The 14,148-nt window shown below is 38.5% G+C and overlaps 1 protein-coding gene across 1 annotated transcript in view; it reads left to right on the top strand.

Moving 5' to 3' along the window:
• The window catches only part of LOC104514237 (protocadherin-23-like), a gene marked incomplete at its 5' end in the record, with an annotated part of 66,927 nt that overhangs the window by 18,640 nt on the left and 34,139 nt on the right, over positions 1–14,148 (top strand). The window contains 5 exon segments of the mRNA XM_010157855.1: positions 4,053–4,289; positions 5,637–6,065; positions 6,068–6,637; positions 7,211–7,398; positions 7,887–7,986. Coding sequence (XP_010156157.1) covers positions 4,053–4,289; positions 5,637–6,065; positions 6,068–6,637; positions 7,211–7,398; positions 7,887–7,986 — 1,524 coding nt within the window.

The raw sequence follows: 14,148 nt of genomic DNA on the forward strand, positions 1-14,148 counted from the left end.
TCTGGTCTGTAATTATATGACTGTTCACCTGTGAAGCAGAATTGATTCCAGCGCTTTCATGCAGAATAAGGAATTAAAGGTAGAGGTAAAATCTTCAAAGCACTGCAGTAAATATAAACAATAAATTTTTTAAATGGGAATTAAATGTTATTAAAGGCAGCAGATATTACTGTCCATATATATGGGGAGCCAAGCTGTAAAAAAGAAGGTGGCATTTTTCAAGCAGTGAATTCTTAAAGTGGAAGCGCACATGTGTCTGTGTGGTCTCCTGCTGGGAGCTTTGGTCTCGGTAAAATGTTCCTCGCAGAGGAGCCTTCTCATTATTCCCTTTCCGTAGTTCGCATTTCTGGAAACTGTTTTTCATAATGGAAGAATATATTCTGCACTACAGAAACCTAATTGTCTTCTAAGTTCTCTGAAGCCACAAACTGTAGGCTGCAAATGACTATGGTGATAACAAGCCACTGTCTGAATTACCGAACAGGAAAGAAAGGAAGACTGTGACTGCTCTTCAGCCTGTTGTTTAGCGAGGCATACCTCTGAGTTTCGCACGCCAAATGGTTGACTTCGGCAGCTGGTTCCTCCTGCATGCTTCTCGCAGTTAGCCCCGTGTCTCTGCCTTTGCGGTGTAGTAATAGTGGATCTCCAGCACCGTACTTCAGCAGACCAAATACACCTAGCCAGCCTGCTCTGAGGTATGCTGGCAGCTACTTTTGGCCCAAGAAGTCATGCCTATCCATTTTAGTCACAGCACAATGTTTTTACATAACCATAGAGAAAGTAGGTTCCCAGATGCTGCTTATTTCTACAGCTTCTTTCCCATTGCATGGTGCCATAACAGAGTGTAATGTAGCATGTTTCCCCAACCTGTGGTAGAGCTGTCTCTAATGTCTGTATAGATTATATATCACCATACAAAGCCAATGCCCAGTCCTACGTAACGGTGAAAGAAGTAGAATATATATAATGAAAAGTCAAACTGGGTTATAAAATTTCCTGCATACTACAGTTTTGAGGCTTGAAGGAACCATGTGGAAGACATATCCTTTTTACTTGGAATCTGCCACTGTTCTTAGGGTGTTCCTGGTGCTGCAAGAGAGGATGAAGTTGATGAGATGTATTTGCTTATTACCTTCCCTCTAGGACACAGCAGAAGAATGAAGAGAGAAAGCAAAATCTTGTATCCATTTTCTTTCATCTGCTTTCTGTTGCTGAGCTGGCATGGACTGTGCTATAATCTCTCTAGGTCAGCAGAGAAGGAATTTTGGTCCTGAAATATTTCTGTTCCATCAGGTCTTCAGATTTCCTGGAGTGGAGCACTGTTTGCTCCACCCTTTGCTAAGGGATGTTCTGAAGTCATTTGTTAATGCTTTGAGAGCAAGAATTTCAGTGTGATGCTTTTTTGTAGATGTTTTCCCACTCTTTATGTATATATTGAAGTATCCAAAATGGCAGCAAGATATTTTTGTCCTTGTCAGTAGAGAAATACCCAATTGATCAAGTTAGCAACATACAGTCCACTTGATTGGTTTCATTTGATTTAACAGCAACAGCATTTAAAATCCATGTTTTTACGTTTAACCACTGGGAAAAAAGAAAAAGGTTAAACCTCTCTTTCCTTCAAGCTATGGTTGCTCAGATTACCTCAGGAAATGCCAAAAGTTTATGTCCTAGGAAGGACCTTGTTGAGCTGTCTAATCATAAAACCCAATCATCAGTAGACAAAAAAGAAATATAAAAGGCCTAAATAAGGTTGATTCCTTGAAACGCATCAGTTATTGACATAGGAGCTGGATCAGCAATGAATTCTGAATCTGTCTGTGTCTGTCTTGTGTTTTTAGTGTGGTTTGTCACACTGGAATAAGTGTCCTTTGTTGTTAGTGGAAAGCATTCCTCCTTGATCCTGAAGAACCTTTGAATGCATTTTAAGCATGTCAAGACACAGTTTGTTATTATAATGTTCTGGCAGTATAATTGGAAAGTATACTGCATGCACATTTGAATATTTATGAGGATTTTATGTATTTTCCATTATTCTGCTTAAAAATGCATCGAAGCAAATTAGTGTTTTGGCTTTGCACTGAATTTTGAGAAGATATATTGTAGTTGAATCATGCATTGATTCTTCTAAGGCGCTTTAAGTTAAATCTATTTTTTACCCTGTCTGATAAATAGGACTACTAAATGTCTGACCTGAATGCCAAACATCATCCCTACTAAACCTGTCTTGAGAGCCAGGAAATCACAAGGGTAGCCCAAAGTTTAAATGTTTAGTTTTACTGAGCTGCTAGAGATCTTTTTCTTCACCAGCTTCTACAAAAAGCATAGGTGGTTTCTTTAAAATACCTGTTGGTATGTAGAAAGTTGCACCTATTAATTTAATCCCTTGAGTTTACTGCAACCTTACTACTTAGCTCACTGGAATTTTAGCGTTTAGTGTATATTCAGCTGAACTCAGTCATTGCTAAGAATAATTTTCATGCGTTTGGTCACTTCTCATCTTCATTTTTAAGGTGAAAAACTTACTTAAGAAATAGTTCTGTGTGTTGCAAAATCTGTGACCACCAAATATTCTTAGAACATTGTCACCTCAGAATAAGTGAAAGTGTTCTTCCTTCTGCTCAGTGACAGAGAAGATGCTGGAAAGACAAACAGTATTAATGATCCTTAGGACATAATTCCATTTCATTTATTCCACCTGCCACCTGGCTGAAAGCACCTGTTCTTCATCCTCAGGTTATAATTTAGTTATACTATTTATAGAGTAACAAACATACCGTGATCTGCTGTATTGCTCTATGGTCTAGTGTTTACCTCTAAATTTTTCAGTGTTTATGTTCACTTCATCAAGGCCAGACATTTCAGAGCACTCTGAGGGCTAATGATTTATTTGTGGGTTTATACCTTCATTTATAAATCCTTTATTTGCTTGCAAAGGACAATGAATGACTGTCACAGAATTACTAAGAAGTATCAATTCTGGATAATTGTTGTGGAGAACATCCCGTAGGGAGCTATGGTTTGGATGTAATTCTCATTGGTGAGACTGAAGTTTTCACTCAAGGCCTTCTTCAAAGTTCATACAAGCTTTTTGCTGTAGAAGAAGATGGGACAGGATTCCTGCCGTGTTCATTCTTTCTACCCCTACTACCATCTTAGGTAATGATAGTTAGATGTGGGTTTATATAGAAAGTATTTGAAAATTGGGCATAATTATCTGATATTACTAAAACCTTATTTTAGCAGTCACAAGAGAATGTATTTGGAGACAGCTAGTCTCATTCATCAGAGTTGAAGGATGAAAATGTATTTAACTTGAGGAAGCCACATCCCAAGTGCTGTATTTCTGGAGAGAGCATTGCATTTTCTTTTCAAAGAATTACTTTTTTAGTTTAGTTTATATAAAATGTAATTGTTAGCAGCTTAAAAATTCATCAGACCTTAGAATTTACTATTAAAAGGTATTTTATCAGAAACTTGCAATCAGAGAGCAGGTGGTTGCTTTCCAGATACTTTCCACAGAACTCACTGCTCCCAAGATTTGTATTTTGGGCTTCAACCCTATTTGTGCGGATGTTTTATTTTGGGACTTATTTGAGCAGAAAGTCTCAACAGCCTGTTTGAAATAAAGTTAACTTTACTGTTTGTAAAGCCTAATTTGTCTTTTGTAACAATAAATTTCCCTTATACACTTCCATATTCCTGTAGACTAGTACTCGTAAAACTGTGTTTTCCCAAACATTGTTGAAAACTCAGAACAACTCCACTGACTCAATGAAGTTGTTAAAGATTTAGTTCCATCTGTGCTTCTAAAATCGGAATTATGAACACTGTGTTTTGACATCGAACTGGCTGTGTGTCAGTGGCTCTGTACATGGTAAAGACCATGAAATTTGAAAAAAAAAATTGCCTCTCAGGAAGGAATTGGGAGTGCTGCTTCCTGTCCACATTGTTTGGCCTTCTCTTAGAGCAGTGGTACATGTTGAAACTATTTTGACAGCTTGCTGAATTTTAACTTGTTTCATTGCTCTCTTATTTCTGTGTACTTTCAGGAGTTATTTACCTGATCTCAGCTCTTGGCCACCTGGCACGTTCTGCTCTCTTCCTGACTGTTTCTGCACGGGATGGGGGTGGCCTTCCCTCTGCCACCAATGCAGCCATCACAATAAACATCCTTCAGACTGCTTTGGCCCCTGCCATATTTGAGAGATCCCGGTATACTTTTTCTGTTCCCGAGGATGCACCAGAAGACAGCCTGATTGGCACTGTGAAGGCCAGAGAGCCTCCAAGTACGTTGAATGCTCAGTCAGAGATTACATTGTATTTTTAGTGTGACCATTAACTGGAAATATCTGCAGATATATATATTTTTTAAATTTTAATTTATTCATTCAGTCTGTCAAGCATTAAATAGTATTTACTGTTGGTATTTACAGCAACTGGTGTAATCACTCTCCTTGGTGGTCCGTGAGGATTGGCAGCTGCCTCCATTTTCTTCCACATGGATTATTATAATTGTAAATGGGGAGATGGGAAGCATGTTGGGAAAGTGTAAGGAAGGGTCTGTGTGATGGTGTGGCTTGTGTTAAAGCATTAGCCAGGCTCAGAAGTTCCAGAGGATCTATATGCTGTGCTAGAAAAAGAAAAAAAAGAAAGAAAAAAAAAAAGGAAAAAGAAAACCCCCACACCCCACCAAAAAAACCCTCAGAAACAAACAAACAAAAAAAAGCCACACCACCCACCAACCAAATAAACCCCCCCCCCACCACCATTCTGATAAAAACCCACAAACCAACTCCAAACCCCCCTACGTCTTCTAAAATTAAGCATTGAAGTCCAGATCAATGTTTATGGGATCTTTTGAAAATGTATTTTATCCATTTGGTTTTGTTATAATTTTTAGAGGGAAATGTGTTAGTTCCTGCCAGGCCTTAGTTATAAAAGACCTTGTTCTGAGAGCCATATATCTTTGTTTCCTATGCAGAGCAGTGGGAGCTGTGAGTCCATGCACCAGCTTGATGATCGATCTGTACAGATAAGGTGGTAGAGACAGAGGTTTAATACAAGTTTGATTAGTCAGGTCCTCCCATTTTTTCTTGGAAGGACAGTCAGTGCACTGAACACTTGTCCTCAGGGTGAGGTGGCACCTGTGGAGTGGCCTGAAGATTGAACATTTGGATAACTTTAGCTTTCAGGACAATGGTGATCCATGAACAGAAAATTCAGTAAAATGCAGTTCTTTCAGAGAACTGCCACCTGTTTCATTCCTTGCTATAGTGAATGCCTGTGTGTAGTGAAATTACTCCCATAAGACTCATTTATAGGAGGGTTTTTTCTATATTTTAGATCAGGGAAAACCAAAAGACTATTGTACTATTTTCTCTATAGAGTTTTATCATACCAGTGAGATGAAAATCAGACAGTGCACAAGTGGACAAACTGTATACAGTCATATTTTACTGAAGGGTTCCAGAGACAGGAAGAAGGAAGCATAAAAAGCCTAAGAAAGTCAAGCATCTGTGTAGCTTGTATTTAGTCCACTGTATTCAACAGCATGCATTTTTCACAGATGTTCTTACCAACCTTCATATTATAACTTTTTTTTTTTCATTTTTTGCTGTTATTTCCATTTCTAGATTCTTTAGAAGTTGTTTCTTACAGAATTTCGTCTGGTGATCCGCATGGAAGATTCTCTATTGACCCCCGGTTTGGTATCATCCGCACCAAGAAACAACTTGACCATGAAACTCAGTCTGTTGTGGTGCTCACCGTTCAGTCACAGTTGGGTAACTCCCCTGCCTACAGTAGCACCCAGGTCAACATATCTGTGATAGATACTAATGACAACCCTCCGATATTTCTTACCAAATCTGATAAGGTAACTATTTCACATACCCAGCCTCCTGGGTATGCTGTCTACATTGCTCATGCAGAAGACAAAGACAGTGGCCTAAATGGGGCAATCAAATACAGTATTTCAAGTGAGCAGTCAAATGCATTTAGCATTGATCCAAGCCTTGGAGTGGTAAACCTCACCAGGACAGTGTTTGCGGATAAGCAGCAGGAACTGAAGACTGTGGAAGTCCTCCTCTGACTTCTTTGCTGATGTTGACGGTGATTATTGAAGAGCAGATGATGGGCCCTACTTTGGTTTTTCAAAACCTGGTGTATCAAGTAGAAATCAGTGAGGCTACCTCTTCAGGTGCCCGAATCCTTCAGGTTCAAGCCCACTCACTTGATCCACACAGTGTTATCTCCAAGCTGATGTATTCTTTAGAGCCTAGCACAGATTCTGTTGCATTTGGAATCAACTCTGAAACTGGCTGGATTTATCTTCGGAAACGTTTGAACTATGAATACTCACAGATATTAAGTTTCAGAGTCCTGGTCAGCACATCTGAGGATGAACACCTCAGGCAAAATGCAAGTACATCAGTAATAGTTAATGTCCTGGATGAAAATGATAACTCTCCTATGTTTATGCATGAGAGCTACTTCTTTGAAATAGAGGAAAATCCAGTTCCCAGGGGTGTAGTTGGCACCGTTACAGCTGCTGACAAAGATTCGGGAAGAAATGGACAGCTTTCCTATTTCCTCTTATCTGATGGAAAGTATTTCAAGATGAATTCCAACACAGGTAGCATTTTATGATTTGTAATGCCTAATATTGCTTTTGGAAGGCAGCCTTCCCTAAGGGAATGCAAGTGAAGTGTAAAGCTTTCAGGAACTGCTGTGAATCTCTTGGGTTGGTATGTGAATATTCTAACTCAGAGAGAGCTTCACAGTTTGGGGACTGAAATAAATCTAATACATGTTCATGAAGAATGAACTCACCCTGAGGATGTGATTTTTTTCATGACTTCATGCTGGTCACTTGGTCATAAGTTTGACTATAACAAAGTAAAAAGAGTTTTAAATTGTAGCTTCAATATTTTATATGAGGAGCTTAATTACATTTGCTCTGGGGCATCCACTGTACAGTAGAGGGTGTAATATGGTACTAAAATACAAGTGCAAACTGTGATCGACAGGACCTTTCTGTGGAATGGAGCTTGTAAACCTGAGGTTTTAATGTCATCAGTAAGGTGTATCAGAAGACATGTATCATCATTTCACATTAGATTTAATGTATAATTACATGTAGTAAGATGAGTGCTAGCATATGGTAAATATCTAACTCCCTTTCTCCTTTGTTTTCTTTGTCCATCAGGTGAAATCATAAACTGGGTTGCGCTAGATCATGAAAAACAAGCTCACCACCAGCTGACCGTGCTAGTGACTGATCATGGGTCGCCGCAGCTTAATGCCACAACAGCTGTGTACGTTGCAGTGAGGGACCTCAACGACAACAAGCCCCTCTTCCCTCAGGCAGCACCCGGGCAGGAGCTGCACCTCAAGGTGGGTGCCACTGGTAGGGATGCGTTGCCTGGCTCCTAGCACAACCCAGTGGCAGGAGCCCAAACCTCCCGTGCCGTTGAACAGGAACGGTGTGGTGCTGAAACAGACATGTAACCCATAGACTCGGGTATAATCAGGAATTTCAAAATTTATGAAGTGATTGCACTTCTCTGCCTTGTGTACTATTAAATGTAAAGGATATGCACGTATAGTTTTATTTGTGTATGTAGTAGGATCTCTTAATTTCTGACCTCTGAGTCTGCTGTACTAAAGATTTTGAATTAACAATATATGCAGACTGTAAAAGAGGATTGTTAGAACTGTATTATTTCACCATTTACTGAAATGCTCTTTGCACTTAATGTAAATATTAATGAAATGGAAAATAGAGCAGCAGCTAAACTCCTGTGTTATGGCAAGGAACTTCTTTTAAGACTCACTGTTATCCATGTGTATTTGCAAATTATTTATACACTGTTTGATGGCAGGTTTTGGAAGGACAGCCGTCAGGGGCACTTATTACCACTGTTTTAGCAGAAGACTTTGACTCTGGAAACAACGGTGTTGTTTTATATTCAATAGAATCAGGTAAGAATTTAAAATGTGATTAATAAGAAAATATATATTGAAATAACTAGGGTTTTAGAGGTGCCATGTATACATACCGGGTTTTGTGTCTCTTAGAATAACAGTGCCTGTGTAAATAGGAATCAAGACCATCATATGCCTTAGGAAGTATCTAAGGAGGTGCAAGTAGCTACCTTTCCTCCCTTCCCCTTCTGTCCCATCTTCCCAGGGGTTTGGGTGCTTGTGTGGCCAGCCAGAGAGCATTCAAACAGCACTCAGGGAAGATTAGGACTGCTATCCTGTACTGTATTGTTCAGTGTTTCAGTCAGTAGTTTTACATCCTAAAGGAAAGATGATCTCCCTTTTCCCATGACCAATTGAAAATTTTCCTGCTAAAAGAACAGTTCGTGACAGTCTGAGATGAGGATCAGAAGGATCAGCAGATAATCTAAGGAAACAATGAGGCTTGTGGGTTTTGGTTTATGTTTCATCCTTTATTTAGCACTGTGTTAGCCTGACATAGTGTGGCTGCTTAAAAACACTTTTCTTTAGATTTCCTGGAAATTCCTACATGTAGTAGTTCACTTCTGGGTAAGCTATAGGATCCAGTTTTGTTTGCAGTGAAATCAATAACAGAGCAGTCCTAAATTAGAATGTGAATGGGACTGAGGCATTAATACTGGTAAGAGACATAGGGTCTCTGTTTTTGCCGCATACCACTTGCTACACCTTTATGTGAGAGCAATCTCTGTCTGTAACCAGTGCGGAAGACATGTCTAGTCTTCTTGCTTTGCTTCACTATTGGTTCAAAATAGCAAAAGGTGCTGAAAACAGAACTTTTCCTTTTATTTTGGTACCTGTCTATTCTACCAGCTGAATGTAATCAATGCCTTTTAAGCTTGGTATTTGTATTCTATGGTAATATGCATATAGAGCAGTAAAACATTTCCAGTATTTCCATCCACTCAGTGCATTTCCTCAGGTGTTCCCTTCTGTCGAGGCAGAGCTCAAATGTGGGCTCAGTTGGTTTAAACCCATTACAGTTATTTGTCACTGCAGAGTAAAGAATAAAATACTGCAAAGCTATGGTACTCCTCAATCCTTTAAGAGCAAAGTAATCTGTATCCTCTTCTTTCCAAGGCTGAAATTACCTAAAGATTCCTGTGGATTATGCTATACTGTATCTTTATGTACCCTTTTGACTTCTGTGGAGTAATGGAAGGACTTTAATATCCAAATCCACAAGGATCAGAAAACTAACTCTGCTCTCTTCCACCAAGAGATGCTTTAAAAAAAAAACAACCTAAAAAAACCCCAGACATTTAACAACTCTATTGAGAATTTTTGAAATATATATAGGTAATAAAAGACTGTAGGGTCAGTTTATGGCCATACTATTATTCCCTTAATTTGGATATGAGTGACTGCCTCTTCCAGAGAAAACTGGAATCATAGACTTCTGCATTGTGAATAATAATATTTTACACAAAGTGATCCCCCTTATGAAAAAGGGAATGAACAGTCCCCAACCTTTTGTCTGAAGGGCAATGGCCAGGCAACATGGGAAGTGTTCTTCAGGGGTCTCTGCCTGTCTGTATATCTAACTACATCCCCTTCCTTCAAACAGCACATTGGATTTTCTTACTGGCTTTGCTTTAGAGGCTCAGAGGGGAGTAAGTAAGAGTTCAAATTATAAAATTACTAGCAACACAAAGTATGACTGGTCTTGCAAATGCTGTCTCTAGAAAGAACAAAAGGATAAAAACCAGCAGCAAAATAAACAACCAAAAGATCCCTCTCAGCCTTGGAACTAGATATTTTCCTGATAAACAAAACCAGAAACGTCTGAGCTTCTCTGATACTAATTTTTGTTGTTGTTGTTAGCTGGCTCACAGCCTTTAACATCTGGTCTTCTGTTTCATGGTGAAGTTCTTGACTGGTTTATATTTAAAAATAGTGTTTTCTAGTTCTGGGACATTCTTCAGTACTAAAATATGAAGAAGAAGAAATATGATCTGATTTACAGCCATATTTGTTAAACACAAAGACATCAGGTTAGTTGGAGGACTGCAGGCCGACCAGTGCCCTTTTCAACAGCCTAGGGACTGCCACAAGATTAAGAGCTGTGAGTGTCAGTGTCAGCTGTTAAGCTTGGAAGAGTCACTGGATAATTTTTAATGTTCTTGAGACCTTAAATAAATGCCAAGATAGGAGCAATAGATTAAGCTATGCAGGAGGGATAGTGACAAATGCCAACAAATTATGTAAGGAAAAATCTGTATAAGAACTATGAGGTTTACACAGCAGATGAATTTTACCCTTCAGAGAAGTGTTTCCTTCAAAATGCCCCTCCTTCTTCCCAGAAAATCAAACCAAACAATCCTTAAACATTCACGTGCATGGAAATGCATGATCATACAGCTATACCTCCACTTTTGTGTTTTCACTGAAAGGGTAACCTAATTCAGGGGGAGGTGAATCCCAGCCATGTGTACTATTCTTTAGCGACACTGGAAATTGCAAGGTGATTTGCCTGGTCTTCTTTACGGCTGTCAGTAGGTTATAGTATGGCATTTATAACAAAAGTTAGCCTGTATTTATTGTTCATCATAAACTGTTGCTTTGTGTGTTAAGACTAGCAGTGGCAAAGTAGAGGCTTTTACAGTTATATTTGGACCAATTCTGCAGATACTTTAGCACTTGACCACCAGAGTGCTAGGGGAAGTCTAGTTTACACTCCTAATGCGTGAATTGGCAAGTGTTGTAGATATGTCTGTGGACAAGTACTTGTTCTCTGGGATGGTTTGCGAGCAGCATGCAGGGAGAGTGTTCTTAGACCTGCAGAGGTCTTCATTTCTGCACCAGTTTTTATGGTATTCAAGCTCTTTGGGAGCCATGACATTGCCTTCCTCTTTTCTGTTAAGAGAAACAACTTTTCCTTCTTCTCAAAGGTGGAGATGGCCAACGCACTAGTCTTTTAAAACTTAGGAAAGATACAGTTCTTCAGGAAATTAGGTAGAAACAGGTAGCAAACTATCACTGCATACAGAGGTCACGAATATCTGAGAAACTCCAGTGTTAGTTTGTGTCTGCTTTCTGGGACATTTTGCCTGAATGCCAGTCCCTGGAAGGCTTGAATGTTCCATCAGAGTTCACAGCCATACGTTGCTTGGGGTTTCTCAGGCCATCTTTTTTTGTCCAAAACCGTGGTTTCTGTGATTATGTTTGAGAGCACAGAATTGAGAAAGTGCCTGGGTTTTGGGAGATACAAAGCCTGACCAACAGGTTGGACAATGCAAATGTGGAAAATATAAGTGAAAAAAGTGTATCCATTTATTGGTAGGTTAGGGTAGAGTTGCAAGCACAAGAAGAGACTGGGGAAATTAGAGTCTAGTTATCAGATTTAATTTTTTTCTATTCCATGATTTATCTACTCTTCTCAATTTCATTCTTTCTTATCTATTTCTCCCATGGTTATCTTCCTTTTCTCTTTGTACAAAAAGAGACATCTTTAGGGTATATGATATAAGCAGGAGTTGCATAGTTCGGGTAATTTATGGAGATGAAAGCTGAGCAAATGTTTCTGGAAGTGCAGGGAGCATGAACTTTTAGAGCAATGACTGACATGCTCTTTGAATGTGAAATTTAAAACTGCCTTTTCCCTTATTCTTCACTTTAAACTTCTGAAAGAATGAGGAAGAGGATTTGGGGTGTATTTAGAAAGTGAGCAAGCTACCACTCACATGCACTTGCTCTCGGTAACCTTGGGCAAAAGTATTCAAAAGTGGTCTGTCTCTTCTCATAGTACAGGTCATCTATTATATCAGCTGAAAAGCAAGATCTGCCATTAGGTAGGCTTTTAAATTCAGAAATTTAAGAAATAGCTTTAGCTACAAAATGTAGTCTAAAAGTTTGATTAGTCTGTCTATAGATGAAGGGAAATCCATTTCTTAACGTTTTTTTTAAGTTTTTTTGCTGATTTGGATTCAAATGGCTACACTTTAAAATTGTCCATGAATAAATTAAAAAATAGACTGATAGAAATACCAAATAGGAATAAGACATTTCAGTTTTGACTGAAACAAGTGCAGTACCAGATAAAAAAGATGAAAATGGGAAACACTTTCGAAATGGAAGTCCCAAGGGGTTCTGATTTTATGCAATATCTCTTTCCAACATCATCAGACCTTTCTCTTACTTTATCGCCATCAAAATATGTGCAAAAATGACTATTTCTTGAAATATTTGGATCTTAGTGGAATTGTAGTCTCTAGTGAATAACACTATTGGTAATTTCTTTTCTGACCACCTGTATCTTACTTTATTAAAAAATGTAGGTTCTGACCATTTCTTTCTCCTATCAAATAAGCAATTTCAGCCCTTCGGGAGCTCTGTGGACTGACACCTATTTCAGTTGAGCTTGGTTATGTTCTGCTACTTGAAACAGAAAAACAAGTATTGGTATTTATGCTAAGAGTTACTGACCTCATCACTGCTGAAGCAAGGGTGAATCCTCATACCCTCATGCTCAGATTGCAGTGAGGTACTTGCAATGTGTTTGTTTTCTGTTATTTATTTGTGTGTTATTTTGTTTCAGTTTGGTAACTGTGTCTCCATTTTGGTAGAAAAATGAATGGAATAATTTTCGTGTACTTTTGTTTACTATTATTTTTTATTGTTAGTTTTCCCTATCAGTTATTTTAAATGTCAGTTTTAGCAAAATGTTAAAAATATATGCATGAAACTCACATTGTGTTCTGTTTTTCATCTCTCCTCTGCCTTTTGCTTAGGTGGGATTTTGTGTCATGAAACATTATATAGAACACAATAGCATGTCTATGAATGTAGACATACTGTTGGGACCTAAGCCAGGAAAGTAACCAAAAGCTATTTATGAAAACAGTAATATAGCAGCATTAATATTTTGAAACTATCATGAAGAATGCTGAATGCAGGACTGTCTCATTCAATGTAATTGTCTCTACATATAGTTTCCTGTTGCTGGCAATTTCCTCGTTATGTTCCAAACTGCAAGAGTCATCCCAGAAGGGACTCCTGGAGCATTAGAAACCTATAGTCAGTCAAAAATAGAAGAACAATATGGGAAAAAACCACCTATTTGTTGATTGTAAAAACCCTGGTTTCTAACTAGCCCTGCTGTGTGGTTTTTTTCAAATTCTCCATATGCAAATATTTTATAGTTGCAGGTGAGGTGATTGGATAGAAAAAGTAGCATCTATATGTGCAGCTAACTAATTTACATGTGCAGATTCGGAGAACATAAACAGCTTCATGCTGTTCAGGTGCCTATGGAAATGTAGTTCTTTATGGGTGTTTTGTGTACTCCAGCTGCTCTGAATTTATTTTTACCACAGTTGCTTATTAGAATAGCAGCTGTTACGCTGCATGACTCTTTAACCCACTAGCACACCTTCTTAAAAATTCACGAAGCAAAGAATTGTTTGCATAGTAGTTTAAGAGAGAGGTAGTTATGACAAATTCGATTTTCTCAGTTTCTGGTAAGGAATACCAAGTAATAGATACTTTCTTATTTTACTAAAAATTGGAGAGTAATTTGTATTTAATTCCTTAAAAAATGAGGGAAGTGGGTGTCAGCCTCTTCCCAGGTAAAAACTGATAGGATGGGAGCAAACAGCTTCATGTTGTCCCAGCAGAGTTTTAGATTGGATATTAGGAAAAATTTCTTCACTTAAATGATTGTAAAGCACTGCAGCAGGCTGCCCAGGGAAGTGGTGGACTCACTGTCCCTGGAGGTATTTAAAAGATGTGCAGATGTGGTACTTAGGAACATGGTTTTAGGAGCAGACTTGGTAGTGTTAGGTTTGCATTTGTATGCAATGATCATAAGGGTTTTTTTCTAAACTGAATGATTCTAAGTCACAAAGAGCTATTTACTCTTCTATAGTAGAATTTTTCTTTGCAACTCTAGAATAAATGTAATATGGTTTAGCTGCAATAGTAATTTTAACTAGAAGTTGCTTGTTATTAGCATGCAGCTAGTCTTGGATGAAGGATGTAAACATAATTTCCAACATTCACATGTTGCTCTGCCACACTTTACTGTAAGATTTTTAGCTACCCCCTGTTAGCTCCTTTATTCTTCCTCTGGCCCTTCCTGCCAACTTATGTTGGAAGTAGGAGTACCAGTGCTGGGGTTCCTGC

Source organism: Eurypyga helias, unplaced genomic scaffold, assembly GCF_000690775.1.
Source record: "Eurypyga helias isolate BGI_N326 unplaced genomic scaffold, ASM69077v1 scaffold5558, whole genome shotgun sequence".
Classification (NCBI taxonomy): domain Eukaryota; kingdom Metazoa; phylum Chordata; class Aves; order Eurypygiformes; family Eurypygidae; genus Eurypyga; species Eurypyga helias.